Source organism: Crinia signifera, chromosome 7, assembly GCF_055691185.1.
Source record: "Crinia signifera chromosome 7, ASM5569118v1, whole genome shotgun sequence".
Lineage (NCBI taxonomy): Eukaryota > Metazoa > Chordata > Amphibia > Anura > Myobatrachidae > Crinia > Crinia signifera.
Window position 1 is genome coordinate 65,471,081 of NC_139223.1, and position 16,100 is coordinate 65,487,180.

The following is a 16,100-nucleotide window of genomic DNA, read 5'->3' on the forward strand; positions in this document are numbered from 1 at the left end:
GGTCTGTGCACTAGAGTAATCAGACCCCACTTCTCCCGGCGCCGCTCCTTGCAGAGGAAGAGTCGTGACCAAGGAGGCTGATTTAACATATGCAGAGAGATTTAGATTTAAATAGGGCATGTTCAAACTGAAATCTAAATTGCAGTATGAAAATAAAGCTGTTTAACATCTGTGAGCTACATGCAAAAGCAGCCAGTATTTACCCTGCAGAGAAGCCATATAAGGCTAGGGCTACACATAGTGGGACCCACTTTGGCCCGGAAGGAGCCTGAATGTATGTGTTCACACAGTGTGGCACGGCAATCATCTAACTGGGTTGTGTGAAAAATCAATATGGCTGGTAACCACACTGCGCAATCCAAGCCAACAGATTTGGACCATACACATGCATGATATATTTAGCCAGAAATAGGCCTGCTTTCTATCCTCTTTCTTGCTGGCACTGTCTACCCGATGCCAGCATATTTATATGCAGAGGAAGGGAGGAGAGAGATTTAGCAGACTATCTTGTGTTCTAAAAGTGAACATTGTTGTTCTGGTATCCTTCCTTAATGGCATAGTTACATAGGCCCTTATTCAGATCTGATCGCAGTACAAATTAGTTCTCAATATGGGCAAAACCATGTGCACTGCAGGTGGGGCAGATGTAACATGTGCAGAGAGAGTTAGATTTGTGTGGGGTGTGTTGAAATTGAAATCTAAATAGCAGTGTAAAAATAATGCAGTCAGTATTTACCCTGAACAGAAACAAAATAACTCACTCAAATCTAACTTTCTCTATACATGTTACATCTGCCCCACCTGCAGTGAACATGGTTTTGCCCATTTTGAGAACACATTTGTACTGCGATCAGATCTGAATAAGGGTCATAGTGGCAGATGTATTAAGCCTGGAGAAGAGATAAACTGGAGATAAAGTGGAGATAACATGGAAGAGATAACGCACCAGCCAATCAGCTGTGTTTGAAATATGACAGTTGGGATCTGATTGGCTGGTGCGTTATCTCCTTCCACTTTATCTCCAGTTTATCTCTTCACCAGGCTTAATACATCTGCCCCATAGTTACATAGTTACATAGTAGGTGAGGCTGAATAAAGACTTGCGTCCATCTAGTTCAACCTATGTTTATAGTAGCTTATCCCTTGTTGTATAGTATGTTATGATATTTTAAAGACAGATTTTGTTACTTATGTGTACCCATGGATGTTTTTAACCAATAAATGTTTATCCAACTTTATGTTAAACATATTTATAGTGTCTGCCGACACCACTTCTCCAGGAAGAGAGTTCCAAAGTTTGACTGCTCTGACTGTAAAGAAATATTTTCTTATAGATGAACAAAATCTTTTTTCTTCTAATCTAAACTCGTGCCTTTGCGTCCTAGATTCCTTTCTAGTAGAAAAAAGGGTGTTTGACAGTTCCTTATATTGGCCCCTAATATATTTATACATGTTGAGCATATCCCCCCTTAAACGTCTTTTCTCTAGTGTAAATGGTCCCAAATTGTTTAATCTTTCCTCATAGTTTAAATTCTCCATTCCCCTAATAAGCTTTGTTGCTCTTCTTTGGATTTTTTCTAATTCTATGATGTCCTTTTTATAGTGCGGGGCCCAGAACTGCACTGCGTATTCAAGGTGCGGTCTAACCAATGATTTGTACAGAGGCATAATTACTTTTGAGTCCCTAGTTTCCATGCCCCTTTTAATACATGCAAGAATTTTGTTGGCCTTTTTTGTTGCTATATTACATTGAGCACTACACCCCAGTTTGTTGTCTATTTGGACTCCTAGATCCTTTTCGAGTACTGATTTACCCAATTCATCCCCACTTAGGTAATAACTAGCAAACTGGTTATGTCTCCCAAGGTGCATGACCTTGCATTTGTTCACATTGAACCTCATCTTCCACTTTTTTGCCCACTCATCTAGATTGCCAAGATCATTTTGAAGCGTGGTGACATCTTCTGATGATTTAATAACTCTGCTCAGTTTTGTATCGTCCGCAAAGATGGATACATTGCTGAGTAACCCCATCCCAATATCGTTAATAAAAATGTTAAATAAAATGGGCCCAAGAACCGAACCCTGTGGCACTCCACTTAGTACTGGTGTCATATTAGATATGGCACTGTTCACGACCACTCTTTGTTCTCTATTACAAAGCCAGTTCCCTACCCATCTACAGATATTTGCCCCTAATCCCATGTCCTCCATTTTATTTATCAACCTCTTGTGTGGTACTGTGTCAAAGGCTTTAGCAAAATCTAGGAAAATCACATCTACAGCGTTTCCATTATCAAGGTTTTTGCTAAACTCTTCATAGAAACCAAGTAGATTAGTTTGGCATGAACGATTTTTCACAAACCCATGCTGGTTATTACTGAGTAAACTATGAAGGTCTAAATATTCCTGGATACCATCTCTTAAAAATCCTTCAAATAGTTTACCCACTATTGATGTTAAACTAACAGGTCTGTAATTAGCGGGATCCTCCTTTTTTCCTTTTTTGAATAATGGCACTACCTCTGCTATTCTCCAGTCTTTTGGTACCCTTTCCTGATGATAGTGAATTATCAAAGATATAATGTAGAGGGGAAGCTAATTCCTCCCTTAATTCCATTAGTACCCTAGGATGAATCCCATCTGGCCCAGGTGATTTATTTGTTTTGATTTTGCTGAGCCTCAATATTATTTCCTTAGTAGAGAATTCAATATTGAGGTCCGGCTTGTTCATCCCATTTGTGGTATGTGTGCGTTCCACAGTCTGCTCTCCCTTAGTAAATACTGATGAGAAGAACTCCTTTAACAGTTCTGCTTTTCCCTTGTCCTCCGTAAAACTTTTTCCATTAATATCGGTTAGTGGGCCTATGTTGTCCTTAATTATACGTTTACTATTTATGTATTTGAAAAACTTCTTGGGGTTAGTTTTACTTTCAGTGGCTATTCGCTCTTCATTATACCTTTTAGCTACTTTGATTGCCTCTTTGCAAATTTTGTTTGATTCTTTGTATTTGGTGAACGCCTCCTCATTTAAGTTATTTTTATAGAATTTAAATTCTCTTGTTTTATTGTTGATTGCTGACCTATCTTTTTTGTCCAACCATGGTGGCTTTTTTTTATTGAATTTACCCTTAGTTACTTTAGGAATGTATTTAATAGTTAATGATTCGAGTATATTTTTTAGAGTATCCCACATTTCCTCAGCATTTATCCCCTCAAAAACTGTTTCCCACGCAATTCTTTTTAGGGCTTCTCTGAATAATTCGAAGTTAGCTTTTCTGAAGTTTAGTATTTTTGTCGATCCTTTATGATGTAATTTACTGAAGTTGATTTCCAGTGAAACCATATTGTGGTCACTGTTCCCTAGATGTTCAATTACTTTTGTGTTTGAAACTAAATCTATATTATTTGTTAAAACCAAATCCAATAACGCCTTATTACGAGTTGGAGCTTCTACCGTTTGTGTGATAAACTGGTCTTTAAGTAAGTTTAGGAACCCACTGCTTCTTGCTGTTTTACATGTTTCATTTTGCCAATCAATATCCGTTAAATTAAAATCACCCATAATTAATACCTGACCCTGATCTGATGATTGTTTGATTTGGTTTAAAAGAAGAGACTCGTCCCCTTCGTTTATGGGGGAGGGATGAAATATATAGCTACAAAGTTTCTTTCTTTGGGCCTTATTCAGACCTGATCACTCATCTGCAATTTTGCAGATGACTGCGAATAGATAACCACCTCCCAGACAGAGTGAAAACCCCCCAGTGTAAATATCTGAATGAATGGGGAGAATATCGCTCTCCGGAATCCTGTTGCACATCCATGCACAATTCACTCACCATTAAATGGTTTTCCAAGTCTGTGTGAATGAGAGTAAGTCTGACCCTCCTACAACTCTGCGACAGATACATGCTGATTGATGCCAGCCCTAACCTTTCCTGAAAACATTTGGGCACGTCTGCTTTTTTTTCGGATGCTCCCAGAAAACAGCAGATGTCCACCACAAATGGGGACTTCCTGTCCATCAAATTGGGAAGGGATTGCGATTAGATATTTTCAATACCTCTGTCTCTATTTTGGTTTGTGGGTTACGATCTTGTACACATGCGCAGTTATTAGATAATCGATAGGATGGCAAATTGCACAACAGCGATCAACTCTGCATAACCCCCTATATTTGTAGCAAAATCTTTAATTGATCTTTTTACCTTTAAAAATATATATAATGAATTAATGATAATGTTATTATGTTTTTTTTTTTCGTTTTGTGGGTATATTCAATGGATGCCAGATCCATTCCAAAATTCTTTTCACGGAATGGATCTGTCATCCATTATTCAATGCAGCGGCCAAATCTGGGTGTCGGATTTGGATGCTGATTGATGCTCACCTGGCCGTCGCGGAGATTGTTTGAGTGCAGGGGTGGAAGGCAGTGGGAGCCAGGCCGGGGTTGGGTGAGCTGCTCACACCCAGCCCGGTGGCGGGACAGGTGAGTGCGGTGGGTGGGTAGGGGAGGGAGGTGGAGGGTAGGGGAGGCGGCGGACAGGAGGATGGTGCCGTGTAAGCAGGGAGGCACCGTCCTCCCTGCTTCAATCCGGCATCTTTAAATGCAGGTGGATTCGCGGCTATTCTGTCAATCCACTTGATTATCGGCAGGTCGGAACATTCCGACATGTCGAAAAAATACAGATAACAGTGACTAGGTCTGAACTCCTTCTGACCTATTAATGTCGAGAACTGCCATCTTTTCGGCAAGACGGCAGTTTCAACATCAATTGAATATACCCCTTAGTCTGTTCAACACATCTGAAGTAGCTTGTGTGTTTATAATAAACTAATATATCCTTTCTGCTCATTATTAGCTCACTACGCTGAGTTGCCATGTTTGTGGGAAGGTAGTTCTGTAACACAGCAAATACAGAGACTGATTCAAAGATGGATGCACATGCCGTCCCAGCTATGATTTTGTATGCAGCGGTTGAGTGAAAATATGCAAATGTTGCAGCTGCCGGGATTTGTATTGTTGGGCCCACTGGTGCGGTCTCTGATCTGTGTACAAAGATACAAACATTGAATGCACATTGATAATGTAAAATGCCTGAGCCATTGCAACTCAGTATTACCCAGCGGATCCTCAGTCAGTGGCACCGGAGACTGCAGCGCACCAAGTCTAAGACACAGAGCGGGAGCGCCCATCAGCATCAGCTCAGCACTCCCCTTTGTCCTAAACTGGAGCTCTACTTAGCAGGCTGCAGTGCGACTGACTTAGGATCCATCACCAGCTGTGCAACAGAGTGCAGCATGGAGGGTGAAATGCTGTCGCTAGCTGTAATGGGGAGAATTGTGGGACAATACAGCAACCAGGTGCCCCTCCACAGCTGGAGCTCGGGGGCGTCAGACTCCATTGCCTACAGGAGTTCCACCCTCTACACATAGCGAACACTAAGGCCCCCATACACTATGCGATTTTGGGACGATTTCATCTGATTTCGGCACTTTGTGCCGATAATCGGGTGAAATCGGCCCAAAATCGCAGGTGCGTGATATCTGATCCGATGCGCGGTCCCGTGCACATCGGACCGGATTAGGGAGGTCGGACAGTCAGCATGTACGATCACGTCCGACCTCCCTGTATGCATATGCCTGCCCACCTGACAGGCATATGCATGCAGACACCGGGGGAGCAGTGGGGCGGGCAGCGGGTCCCTGAGAGCTTAGCTTGCGGCGCCGGCGAGTGCTGACCTGGCCGGGCGGTGATGATCATAGATATCAGCAGCGCTGCGGGAGTCGGGACGGGACGCGCAGTGGCGGGTATTAAATTTTAAAATACCTGTCAAATGACTAGCCATTCTCTGATTGGCTGAGCTCTCAGGGACCAACTGCCCGCCCCACTGCTCCCCCTGATGAGAGCCTCGACATGTGATAAATCGCAAGCGAATTATCACATGTCAAATTTGGCTCATCAAGTGCCAAATTGTGTGTGAGCCTCCCGGGGAGCTCCCGGGCGGCTCGCAGGAGAATTGGGTCCGACTTGTCCTAAGGACAAGTCGGCCTAATTTATGGGGGCCTTTAGCACTGACTTCGAGATCTGATCTCAGAGGATGCTGCAGGAAGTCATAGTTTCATAATTAGGCCCTGCCCCACGACCAAATTCGTGGGTTGGTGGAGAGTGTTCTATTAGAAAGATGTCAAGTGTAACTGATTACGGCATTGCCCCTGAAATGGTCATAACACACCTGCATGTCAGTCAGCTCTCACATAACCCCCGCAAACTCTCTGTGACTTTCAATCACTTTGCAGAAGGTCTGACAGTTTTTGGCTTTGGTCTTTTGACACTAATGCATCTTGTTGATTGGTCAACAGTGTCTAGGTGGACCGTCAATAGATCGATCACTACAGGTCGGCCTTTTTAAAACCAACATGGTCATACTTTCACAATTCAAGTGGGCATACATTTACATTATAATACTTATTATAAATACTTATTTAATACTTATAATACTTATTATAAAGTTACATTATAATACCAAGCGTGCGAGCGCATGGGTGCACTTATACAGTCTACATGTCGGCAGATTTCGACATAGTTACCCCCACAAAGTGAAAAAACCCATGTCAGCCTTTTTTTTGTTAACCATTTTCATGTTGCTTGCGTCAACCTTTTGTCAAGGTTGACTTAAACAATGTTGACCTGTTCATGTGTCAACTTATTGCCTGTTGACCAATAGTGGTCAACCTATTACATGTAGAGCTAATTATCGTTGACCTAATAATCCATGGCCCTGACACCTGCACACCCCAAACACACCCAGTTTTTGCTGTGAAGCTGAATGATGCACTTTTCGGTCCCGTGTTAATCGGTCCTTAGAAATAGCAACCTTCTGCATTTTGTAGAGCTAGACCAGTCATTCCCACTGTTGGCTTTATGATCTATATCAAGGGAGGCCAAACCAGTACTCAAGATCTACCAATGGGCCATGTTTTCTAAATCCCCTGGCTGGTGCACAGCTGTCGCCATTACTCCCTCTCACGTTATAGATCCACAGGGTGCCTGAAAACATGAATTGTTGGTAAATCTTGAGGACAGGTTTGGCCACCCCTGCTTTACTGTATATAGTGTTTACACTGACCAAGGCAATTTAGTATTAGTACACATAGGGCCTAATTCAGACCTGTTAGCAAGGCTGCAATTTTTGCAGATGGAAAAAAAAAACATGCAAGCAGGGCTGTCTTAACATTTGCCAGGGCCCCTGGGCAAATACATTTAGTGGGGTCCCTCTCTGCCTCTTCCCCTCCTCACCTCGCCTACGTGCAGGCAGCGGCATCCGGGCAGCGGGGGCTGGGAGCTTGTAGCGCTGTTTGCCATGTGGCCGGCGGGAATCGCTGCTGAATTTGAAAAGACTGGCCGGACGCTGATTGGTTGAATTGTCTCAACCAATCAGCGTCTGGCCAGTCTTTACTAATTCAGAAGCACTTCCTTCCCGCCCCACCGCCCGGCAAACAGCGCTACAAGCTTCCACCCACTGCAGCCCCAGCAGCTCCCTGCGGCAGTGCCGTTTTCCCCATTGGGGCCCCTAGAAACCTTGGGCCCCTGGGCAACTGCCCCTTAAGCCCAACGGGAAAGATGGTACTGCATGCAGGTGTGGCAGATGTAACATGTGCAGAGAGTTAGATTTGGGCGAGTTGTGTTCATACTCAATCTAAATTGCATAAAGCAGACAATATTTACCCTGCACAGAAAACCGACCCTCACTGCACATGTTACATCTGCCCCACCTGCAGTACAGCATGATTTTGTCCATATGCAAAAAATGCAGCCTTACTAACAGGTCTGAATCAGGCCCAAAGTACAGTAATTAACAGGAAAACTGTAGAACAGGCAGATAGAATAAAGTTATTTGTATGTCGTGAATTAAATCTACAGGTCATGTGATGCACCCAAGAGGGTCCTATTGTTTGCATGGCATTCTCTGTACCATCGTTCAGAGCCAATATTTAATGCTGTGGTATAAAGGATTCATGTTATTCTGCTTGGCTGGTCTTGGGCTATTCCTAGGATATGACTTATTGTAATAGTTGGCTTGCTACAGCTGTGAAGATAGACGTACCCAGAGAATATTGTGCCAGCATCCAGCTCTCCATGTGTAATCCCATCTGCTTTCCTACAATTTGTTTGCATAAGTAGACATAGCTACATTTCATTTCTCTACAGGATAAAATAGCTACTCAGAAATGTGTATTGCTGGTGAGAGAAGAAGTGCATCTCATTAATAATGATTATCATTGCATTGTTCGCAGCATCGGACAGTAGGGGAAACAGAATTACAAAGTAGAAAACAAAGGGCTTCAGAGAGGACGGGCTTGGGGCAGACAGGGGGCTGGAGCAGGGGAACGCAGGCGACCAATGCCTGCTCAGGGCGGGCAGCTGACGTCACATGATGTCAGAGCCCGCCCCCTTTCCGGCCATCTCCGTCTGAAATTAAAATAATTTTTCATTGACTTTTATTTCTGAAGGTCACCGACCATCGAATGATTTCTCTCCCCTTCAGCTGCAAGCGAGGGGATGTGTTCTCGTACACATCCTCTCGTATGCTAACTATCGGTTGACAATTTTCATGCCAACCCTTTGCTTGTGTCAACCTATTGTCAATCTTGACCTAGTGCACGTCAACCTCTTGTACGATTTTTTTGGTGTATACGTATTTTTGGCATTTACTATTTTCGCATTCTTAATGATAGGACATTCGTATTTGTTTACAAATACGAATGAATACACCATCGAAAGAATACGACAGAAATCACCATTCAAAAGAATGGTGGTTCCTGATTTACTAAGCAGCCGTATTGATAATACGGCCGCTAATTGGCGTGAAACGGCCGTGAATATACGGCAGGAAAATACACTTTATTTTCCTGTCGTATTTGGCAGAAGCCTGCACGGATCAGTCAGATCTGTGCAGGCTTCAGTGTAAAAAAAATAGATAAATAAATAAATAAAAAACCAGCGTGGGATTCCCCCCACAGATGTAACCAGCACCAGGCTAAAAGAGCCGGCGCCGGTAATAAAAATAAAGAAACCCGACATATAGGGGTTCCCCGATTTTTTAAAAACCAGGCTCCAGGTCCAGGGCTGGTTCCCAAAATACGGGGGACAAAATGACTAGGGGTCCACCGTATTTTAAGAACCATCCCCAGGCCAAACCAGCCAGCAGGGTAATGTCACAGTCGGGGGACACTTATTAGATAAGGTCCCGCGGCCAAAACATCACCCTACTGACCAGTCAGCCCCCCCCCCCTTCAGGACTTACCTGACCAGGCTGAAGCCTGGTGCTGTCCCCAGTGACCCTGTGCGGTGGTCACCGAGCTGATTTCATTGTAAAAAAAAAGATAAAACTATTTAATACTGTGGAACTATGAGTCCCAGCAAGCCTCCCCCACAAGCTGGGACTTGGAGAACCACAAGTCCCAGCCTGCGGGGCATTAAAGGGCCCGCTGGCACTTGTAGTTCCACAGTAAAAAAAAGTCAAATAAACACACACTGACACGCAATAAAAATAAAACTTTAATACATCCAAAGCCCATACATACTGATACTTACCTATCTTGAGCCCGCAGGTAGGTCCCTGGGTCTTGGTCCGGTGTCCTGTCCTGGTCTGGATCCATGTCGGCATTCGGCTCCATGTCGATGTCCAGGTCCATGTCGGCGGCGTCTGTGTCGGCGTCCAGTCCGGGTCCGATGAAATCCATGGGGGACCTGTGGAAGGAAATCCAACTCACCCAGGTCCTCCTGCGAAGATCTGTCGTCTTGATCCGCTGTAGTCCTGGTCTTCTGGCATCTTCTGGCACATGCCGGCGATTCCTGCAGCTACCCGCATCGGACTGATGAGAGGCGCAGAGATCTTTCATCTTCCGCGCCTCTCCATTGAATGATTCTATTGCCCGCTAGGTGGCCAATCAGGAGCCGAGAAAGTCAGCTCAGAGCCCAGGTCCGCACACCTCCATCTTCTTTCTTACCTGTAATTGTGCAGCAAGCGGTCTGGCGGGTCCATGGAGGCTCATCTGTCTGCAGGGGGGATAGCAAACGCTCTGATCATGTTCCCAATGGATCTGCCCCTAACTGAGAGGTGCTCAGCTTAACCCCCCCCCCCCCCCAGGATTAAGCCACAAAACACTCTACGGCCCGGCCCATGACAAGAGTATTTAGAAGAGATTTAAAAGGAACGAAGGGTTGTTGTGGAATTTGTAGGCGAGGATGAGTTATTTGATATTGAGTGATATGGGAAGCAAGTGTAGATAGGGGTATGGCTGAATTATAACAACGAGAGAGGAAGATTTGTCTTTTAGGACAGATTTACAGTTTGTAGCATTACACTATTCATATAGAAATAGGTAAAATGATATGTCATCATCATAAGGGAGGCAGCATTTGTGAATACATTTATTTTTATTATTAACATTTAGTGCCTTGTAGACGAGCAGCTCTGCTATAAGGATCAGATTTTCCCGATGTCAATTGGAACCAATGTCTCGTGTCTCTGGGAGTCTGCACACAGTGTTAACATACGTACGTAAGTATCTTCAACTCGGTAAGGTTGTCTGGGTAATTACCATGCTGCCGGCTTATTACTTTACCTGTGTTTTATAGTATTAAGGCACCAAATACAGTCATTCAGCTACAGTACTTATCCTCTATGGGCCTGATTCAGACCTGCATATATTCGGAGTATAGCGAGCAGGTTAACTTTTATTGTGGGCACGCCCATGAAATGCAGGGTGTCCACCCCGGAATGCCCCTGGCTACCAATCACTATGTGAATGCCCCGGTGAGTGTAAATCTCACCGTAGGTGCTTGCTGCGGGGGTCTGTACCACCTACGCGTCTGTGCAGTCCACATCATCGGAGCATGATGCCACCTACATTACCACCTACATGCCACAGGCATTACCATCTACGCGTCTGTGCAGTCCACATCATCGGAGACAGGGCCGAATCCGGACCCGAACGAGCTGGTCTGAATCGGCCCCAATGGGTGCTACAAAATGACTGTTATGTGATTGACAAGTCTGCACAGACTACGCTGCTGAGAGGCTCACTAAAGGCTCTTAGTGCATATTCAGATGTGGCTATTGTACGTACATTGATTGATGTTTTTGTTGCGCATGCACCTGAGCAGGAAGTAGTCAGCCAAACGCAGGCGAATCGGATAACGGTTTCTGGGTGTGCATAAATTACCTCTTTTGATCTTACTAGCTATTGGAGAGCTCTCTGCCTTCCCGCAGAGCAGCTAATCCTGCGATTCTAGAGGCACTGAGATTCTGCAACATGACCTGATTTGCGTTGACGGTGCTAATGTTTCAGCAATTATACACTGCTGAGTGGAAACAAAAGGGGCAAGAGTGGGCATGCCTGTGCTCAGGATAACTTCTTCCCACATACCTCCCAACTTCTGTGTTGGGGAAATAGGGACACTTGTGCGGCTTATGCTAATTAGCCGTGACCTCATTTTCATACGAGAATGCGCACAGCATCTATTCTATTAGATGGGGGGGTCTCCCAACTGCCACCCCCGGCAGCGGGACAATGCCTGCCGCGGGTGGGACAGCGGGACAGGACCCGAAAATCGGGACTGTCCCGCTGTAATCGTAACAGTTGGGAGGTATGTCTTCCCATATTAGCATATTGGGCCTTATTCGGGCCTTATTCTAGTTCACTCTTTCTGACAAAATCCTTCTTAGATGGACAAAACCATGTGCACTGCAGGGGGGCAGATGTAAAATGTGCAGAAAGAATTAGATTTGGGTGAGTTGTTTTGTTTCTGTACAGGGTAAATACTGGCTGCTTTATTTTTACACTGCAAAAAAAGATCTCACTTTGAAGTAAAAGCCCACCCAAATCTAATTCTCTCTGCACAGTAACATCTGCCCCACCTGCAGTGCACATGGGGGGTTATTCTAGTCCATTCTTTCTGACAAAATCCTTCTTAGATGGACAAAACCATGTGCACTGCGGGTGGGGCAGATGTAACTTGTGCAGAGAGAATTAGATTTGGGTGGGGTTTTTCTTCAAAGTGAGATCTATATTGAAGTGTAAAATCATGCAGTCAGTATTTTCCCTGCACAGAAACAAAATAACTCACCCAAATCTAATTCTCTCTGCACATGTTACATCTGCCCCCCTGCAGTGCACATGGTTTTGTCCACCTAAGAAGGATTTTGTCAGAAAGAATGAACTAGAATAAACCCCATGGTTTTGTCCATCTAAGAAGGTTTTTGTCAGAAAGAGTGAACTAGAATAAGGCCCATAATCACAGTTGCGTACAGCAAAAGATATCAACAGCAATCGCAAGAACAAGCACATCTGAATCCAGCCCTGAGATTTGGATTTGCGCACCAAGCTCCTTGTTTTGGAGTTTCAATGTTTTACGGATCATTCTTGCATTCTCAGGGATCATTAATACAAATCATTTTGTATCATTTTTACAGCCTACATGAAACCAGACAGTGGATTCAAGAGTTACAACCTCGAGGTGGCTGTAACTTGCTCCAAGCATTACGAAAAGCTCTGCGGATCCAAGATCTGGATTCTCTTGTCATTATTGTCAGCAACTGGTAGGATTATATATATTTCCTAGCAGACAGGTTAGGATATAACCTGGTATAACATGTATTGAAGACAGGGCCGGAGCACCCCAGGCAAGTCGGGGTGGGGGCGCCCCAGTGCCGGGAGGGGGGGGGGGCGGTGGTGGTGGGGTACCTGTGTAAAAAACTTGCGGTGCCGGCGTCCCTGCAGTGCTGGAGCAGGCAGGGGTGTCCGTGCCGCGGGGGTACCTGCGGCGCTGTCATTGTGTACAAAGCTGGCGGCGGCCGGCGGGGTCCCTGCAGTGAATAGAAAATAACTAGCGCTTCCCGCGCCGCCGCGCGCATAGCGCTAGTTATTTTCTATTCACTGCAGGGACCCCGCCGGCCGCCGCCAGCTTTGTACACAATGACAGCGCCGCAGGTACCCCCGCGGCACGTACACCCCTGCCCGCTCCAGCACTGCAGGGACGCCGGCGCTGCAAGTTTTTTACACAGTTCGCTAACCCTCCATGCTGGGGGCGAGGGGCGAACTGCCCGTAGTGGTGGCGCCGGCCCTGATTGAAGATTGTATCAGTACAATAATATGCCATGTTTAGTGTATTGCTGGCTCTGGACTAGGAGCACCATTTAGCATCAGAAGCAAGCACCCAGTACTGGCCCATGATCAATTACACATCCTTGTGCTGATAAAGGTGTGTGCCCCTATCATTTGCCATACTTTTCTGCCTTCATACAAGGGAGAGATCCATGATTTGCGCTGATACCACTAATCCCCCATCATAGGCGAATGTAGATTTATGGTAATAGATGGTCCTAGATCTAGACATGATAGCAGGGGGACCTTTGCGCGGCGTGGTGGCGTGGCAAAAAAGGGGGTGTGTCCTCATGGGAAGGAGGCGTGGCATCACAAAAAGAGGTGTGGTATTACACTTTAGACAATACACAGTAATGCCCATTACACATTTTAGCAAACTCCGTAATACCCATTACACATAAAGCCACACGCCATAATGCCAATTACACATAAGGCCACACACCATAATACCCATTACACATAAAGCCACACGCCGTAATGCCATAAGGCCACACACCATAAAGCCCATTACACATTGTGCCACACATCATGATGCCCATTACATACTATATAACAAACCGTAATGCCCATTACATATTTGCCACATAAGTGTTGCTTACCTACGTGCTCCTTGCTAGGGGGTTCTTGCTTGATGGCACCATAGTACCCATTGCACAAGATGCCGAACACCATAGTACCCATTACACATGATGCCGCACACTATAGTACCCATTACACATTATGCCGCACACCATAGTACCCATTAAACATGATGCCGCGCACCATAGTACCCATTACACATGATGCTGCACACATAATGCCCCTTCCACATGATGCTGCACACCGTAATGCTCCTTACACATTAAGCCACACATTATGCGTAATGCCCCCACATACCGCCACTTGTAGCGTCCCTTAAGCAATGCCCCCAAAAATGCCACTTACTGTAAATTCTTATATGCGCCTTCGCTGCTGCTGCAGGGAGAGATGGAGAGCGGTGCAGCTGCATCTATGGGGAGAGGAGCAGAGCGCAGCGCAGAGCACGCTCCCACTCCCCTCCTAGTGTCCCCTCTAGCCGAGTGGACATTTGAAATATTGTGCGCGCTGTTGTTGTGCGTGACGTCGGGGGAGCACGCCGGGCGCCGGCACCACATGATTAAAGTGGGGGCGGGCTGAGGTGAAAGCAGGGAGAAGAATTGGAGCGGAAGCTGCAGGGGTGACAGTCATTGACAGCTGGGCAGAGAGCAGGGGGCTGCCCGGCTGTATTCAGAGCACTGCAGGTCACGGCTGTTTGAAATAATACCCCTTTCACAACAGAAAATGCAGGGATTTACCCGGGAATATGGTCTCAGGATCATGCAGGGACATTCCCAGGCTGACCCCTTATACACCCAGGCTGCAATTTGGCCCCTTGAATACGCTGCTCCTCACCACCACCATCCACCACCCATCATCACTGGAGATCCTTAAGCTGCGAAACATCATCAGCTAATCTGACCTGGAGTGAGGCACTCTCCTTCTGAAGGCAAGCCGCCTATCTAACACCCACCCAGTGTCACCCAGCGGACGTCTCGACCTAACTTTCCAATTGGGAGGCTCGCTACCCCCACACCATATCCGGATAAAGTTTTACAGAGCACCGCTGTGTCCGAGCATTATAGGATCTAACCAGCATTTGGGTTCCCATTGAACTGTGGACATACCAAAAGGTGATATTACCTACAGTGGATGCAGCATATTCTTTTATTCCCCTTCCCTACCCCTCCCTGATTTTACTGTGTATTTACATTGTATTTTATATGTTATTGTAGCATTAAAATTTATTATGCTTTAAATATCCTCACTCTGTCATCAATAAGCGCAGTCTATCCACCCCTTTTTCCCGTTTTCTGTAGGGACTGACAATCCCTTTTTTTGACAGCTGCTGGTGGAGACCACTCATACAGGCGCCCCTCCAGTTACTTCGGTAACTGAACCCCCTCTTTTTCTCCCCTTATACACCAGCCTAGTCCCTGCATTTTCTGGTGTGAGGGGGAGAGAACAACTCCCCTCTCCCTACCCCCCCCCCCCCTTTAACCAACCAGCTATATCTTTGTAACCAAATGACCCATTTACATGAGACCAGTATCATATTGAAGAACTTTTGAGTTGGCTTTGAATGATTTTGGTCCCGTGAAACTGGGCTGTTTGGTTCCAGAGAAATCTGCCCTCAAAGAACATAAACATGTCATGAAATTACATTTAAGAAATGAAAAAAAAAAAAGGGTTAACCTCAATATCCCTGGAACCAATTAACCCATATGGATCCAGCCTGGTATCAGATTGAAGGCCCAGCGATTTGAGATCAACCTCGAGCTTCAGTGATGCCGAAGGGGGAACTGGCAGCCGTTGAACTGGGTGGGGGTCGGAATTAGTGGGTCCCATGTTATCCTATAGGGAAAACTTTCCAGTTGTGCCTGGCAGTATCTCCGGTTTCCAGGGGGCTAGGGACACGGGGCTGGGCTCGTTGGAAAGCCCCATCCCTCAGCTACAAAATGGGCGGACCCCCTGACCACCCCCTAGATTTGCCTATGTCCCCCATAGCGGCAGATAGTATATCTACCCCATTGTTTCTAGAACCGGAGTTTTAAAAACAAAATATTCTTGGTATAGGGCAGTATATGCAGGGCAGTAGAGAGCCTGGCCTGGCTCAGATACTTTTCAGGGGTGTGGCCTAGTCATCGGAGGTGTGGCCAAGTACCCTTAGAAAAATATATGCTGAAAAGATTTTTTACTTTAAGCACCTCCCTGGCCACACTGCACCCCAGCCAGTTCCAAATTTCCTATTAGGCAGGTGCCTAGGGGTGGCACATATTTGAGGTCGGCACTTTAATGCCTGTGTTGGTACTATCAGCCTGAAATGTACCAGTAACTGCAAAATATTTCCTGTATTGTTCCATGTGTCA

General features: G+C 45.7%; 1 protein-coding gene across 2 annotated transcripts in view; it reads left to right on the forward strand.

Moving 5' to 3' along the window:
* VWA3A (von Willebrand factor A domain containing 3A) overlaps positions 1 to 16,100 on the forward strand; it is an 82,887-nt gene that overhangs the window by 20,877 nt on the left and 45,910 nt on the right. For both annotated transcript variants that reach the window (XM_083153264.1, XM_083153265.1), the window contains 2 exons: positions 10,465 to 10,571; positions 12,486 to 12,611. In XM_083153264.1, the coding sequence (XP_083009390.1) occupies positions 10,465 to 10,571; positions 12,486 to 12,611 (233 nt within the window). The remainder of the gene's footprint in view (positions 1 to 10,464; positions 10,572 to 12,485; positions 12,612 to 16,100) is intronic.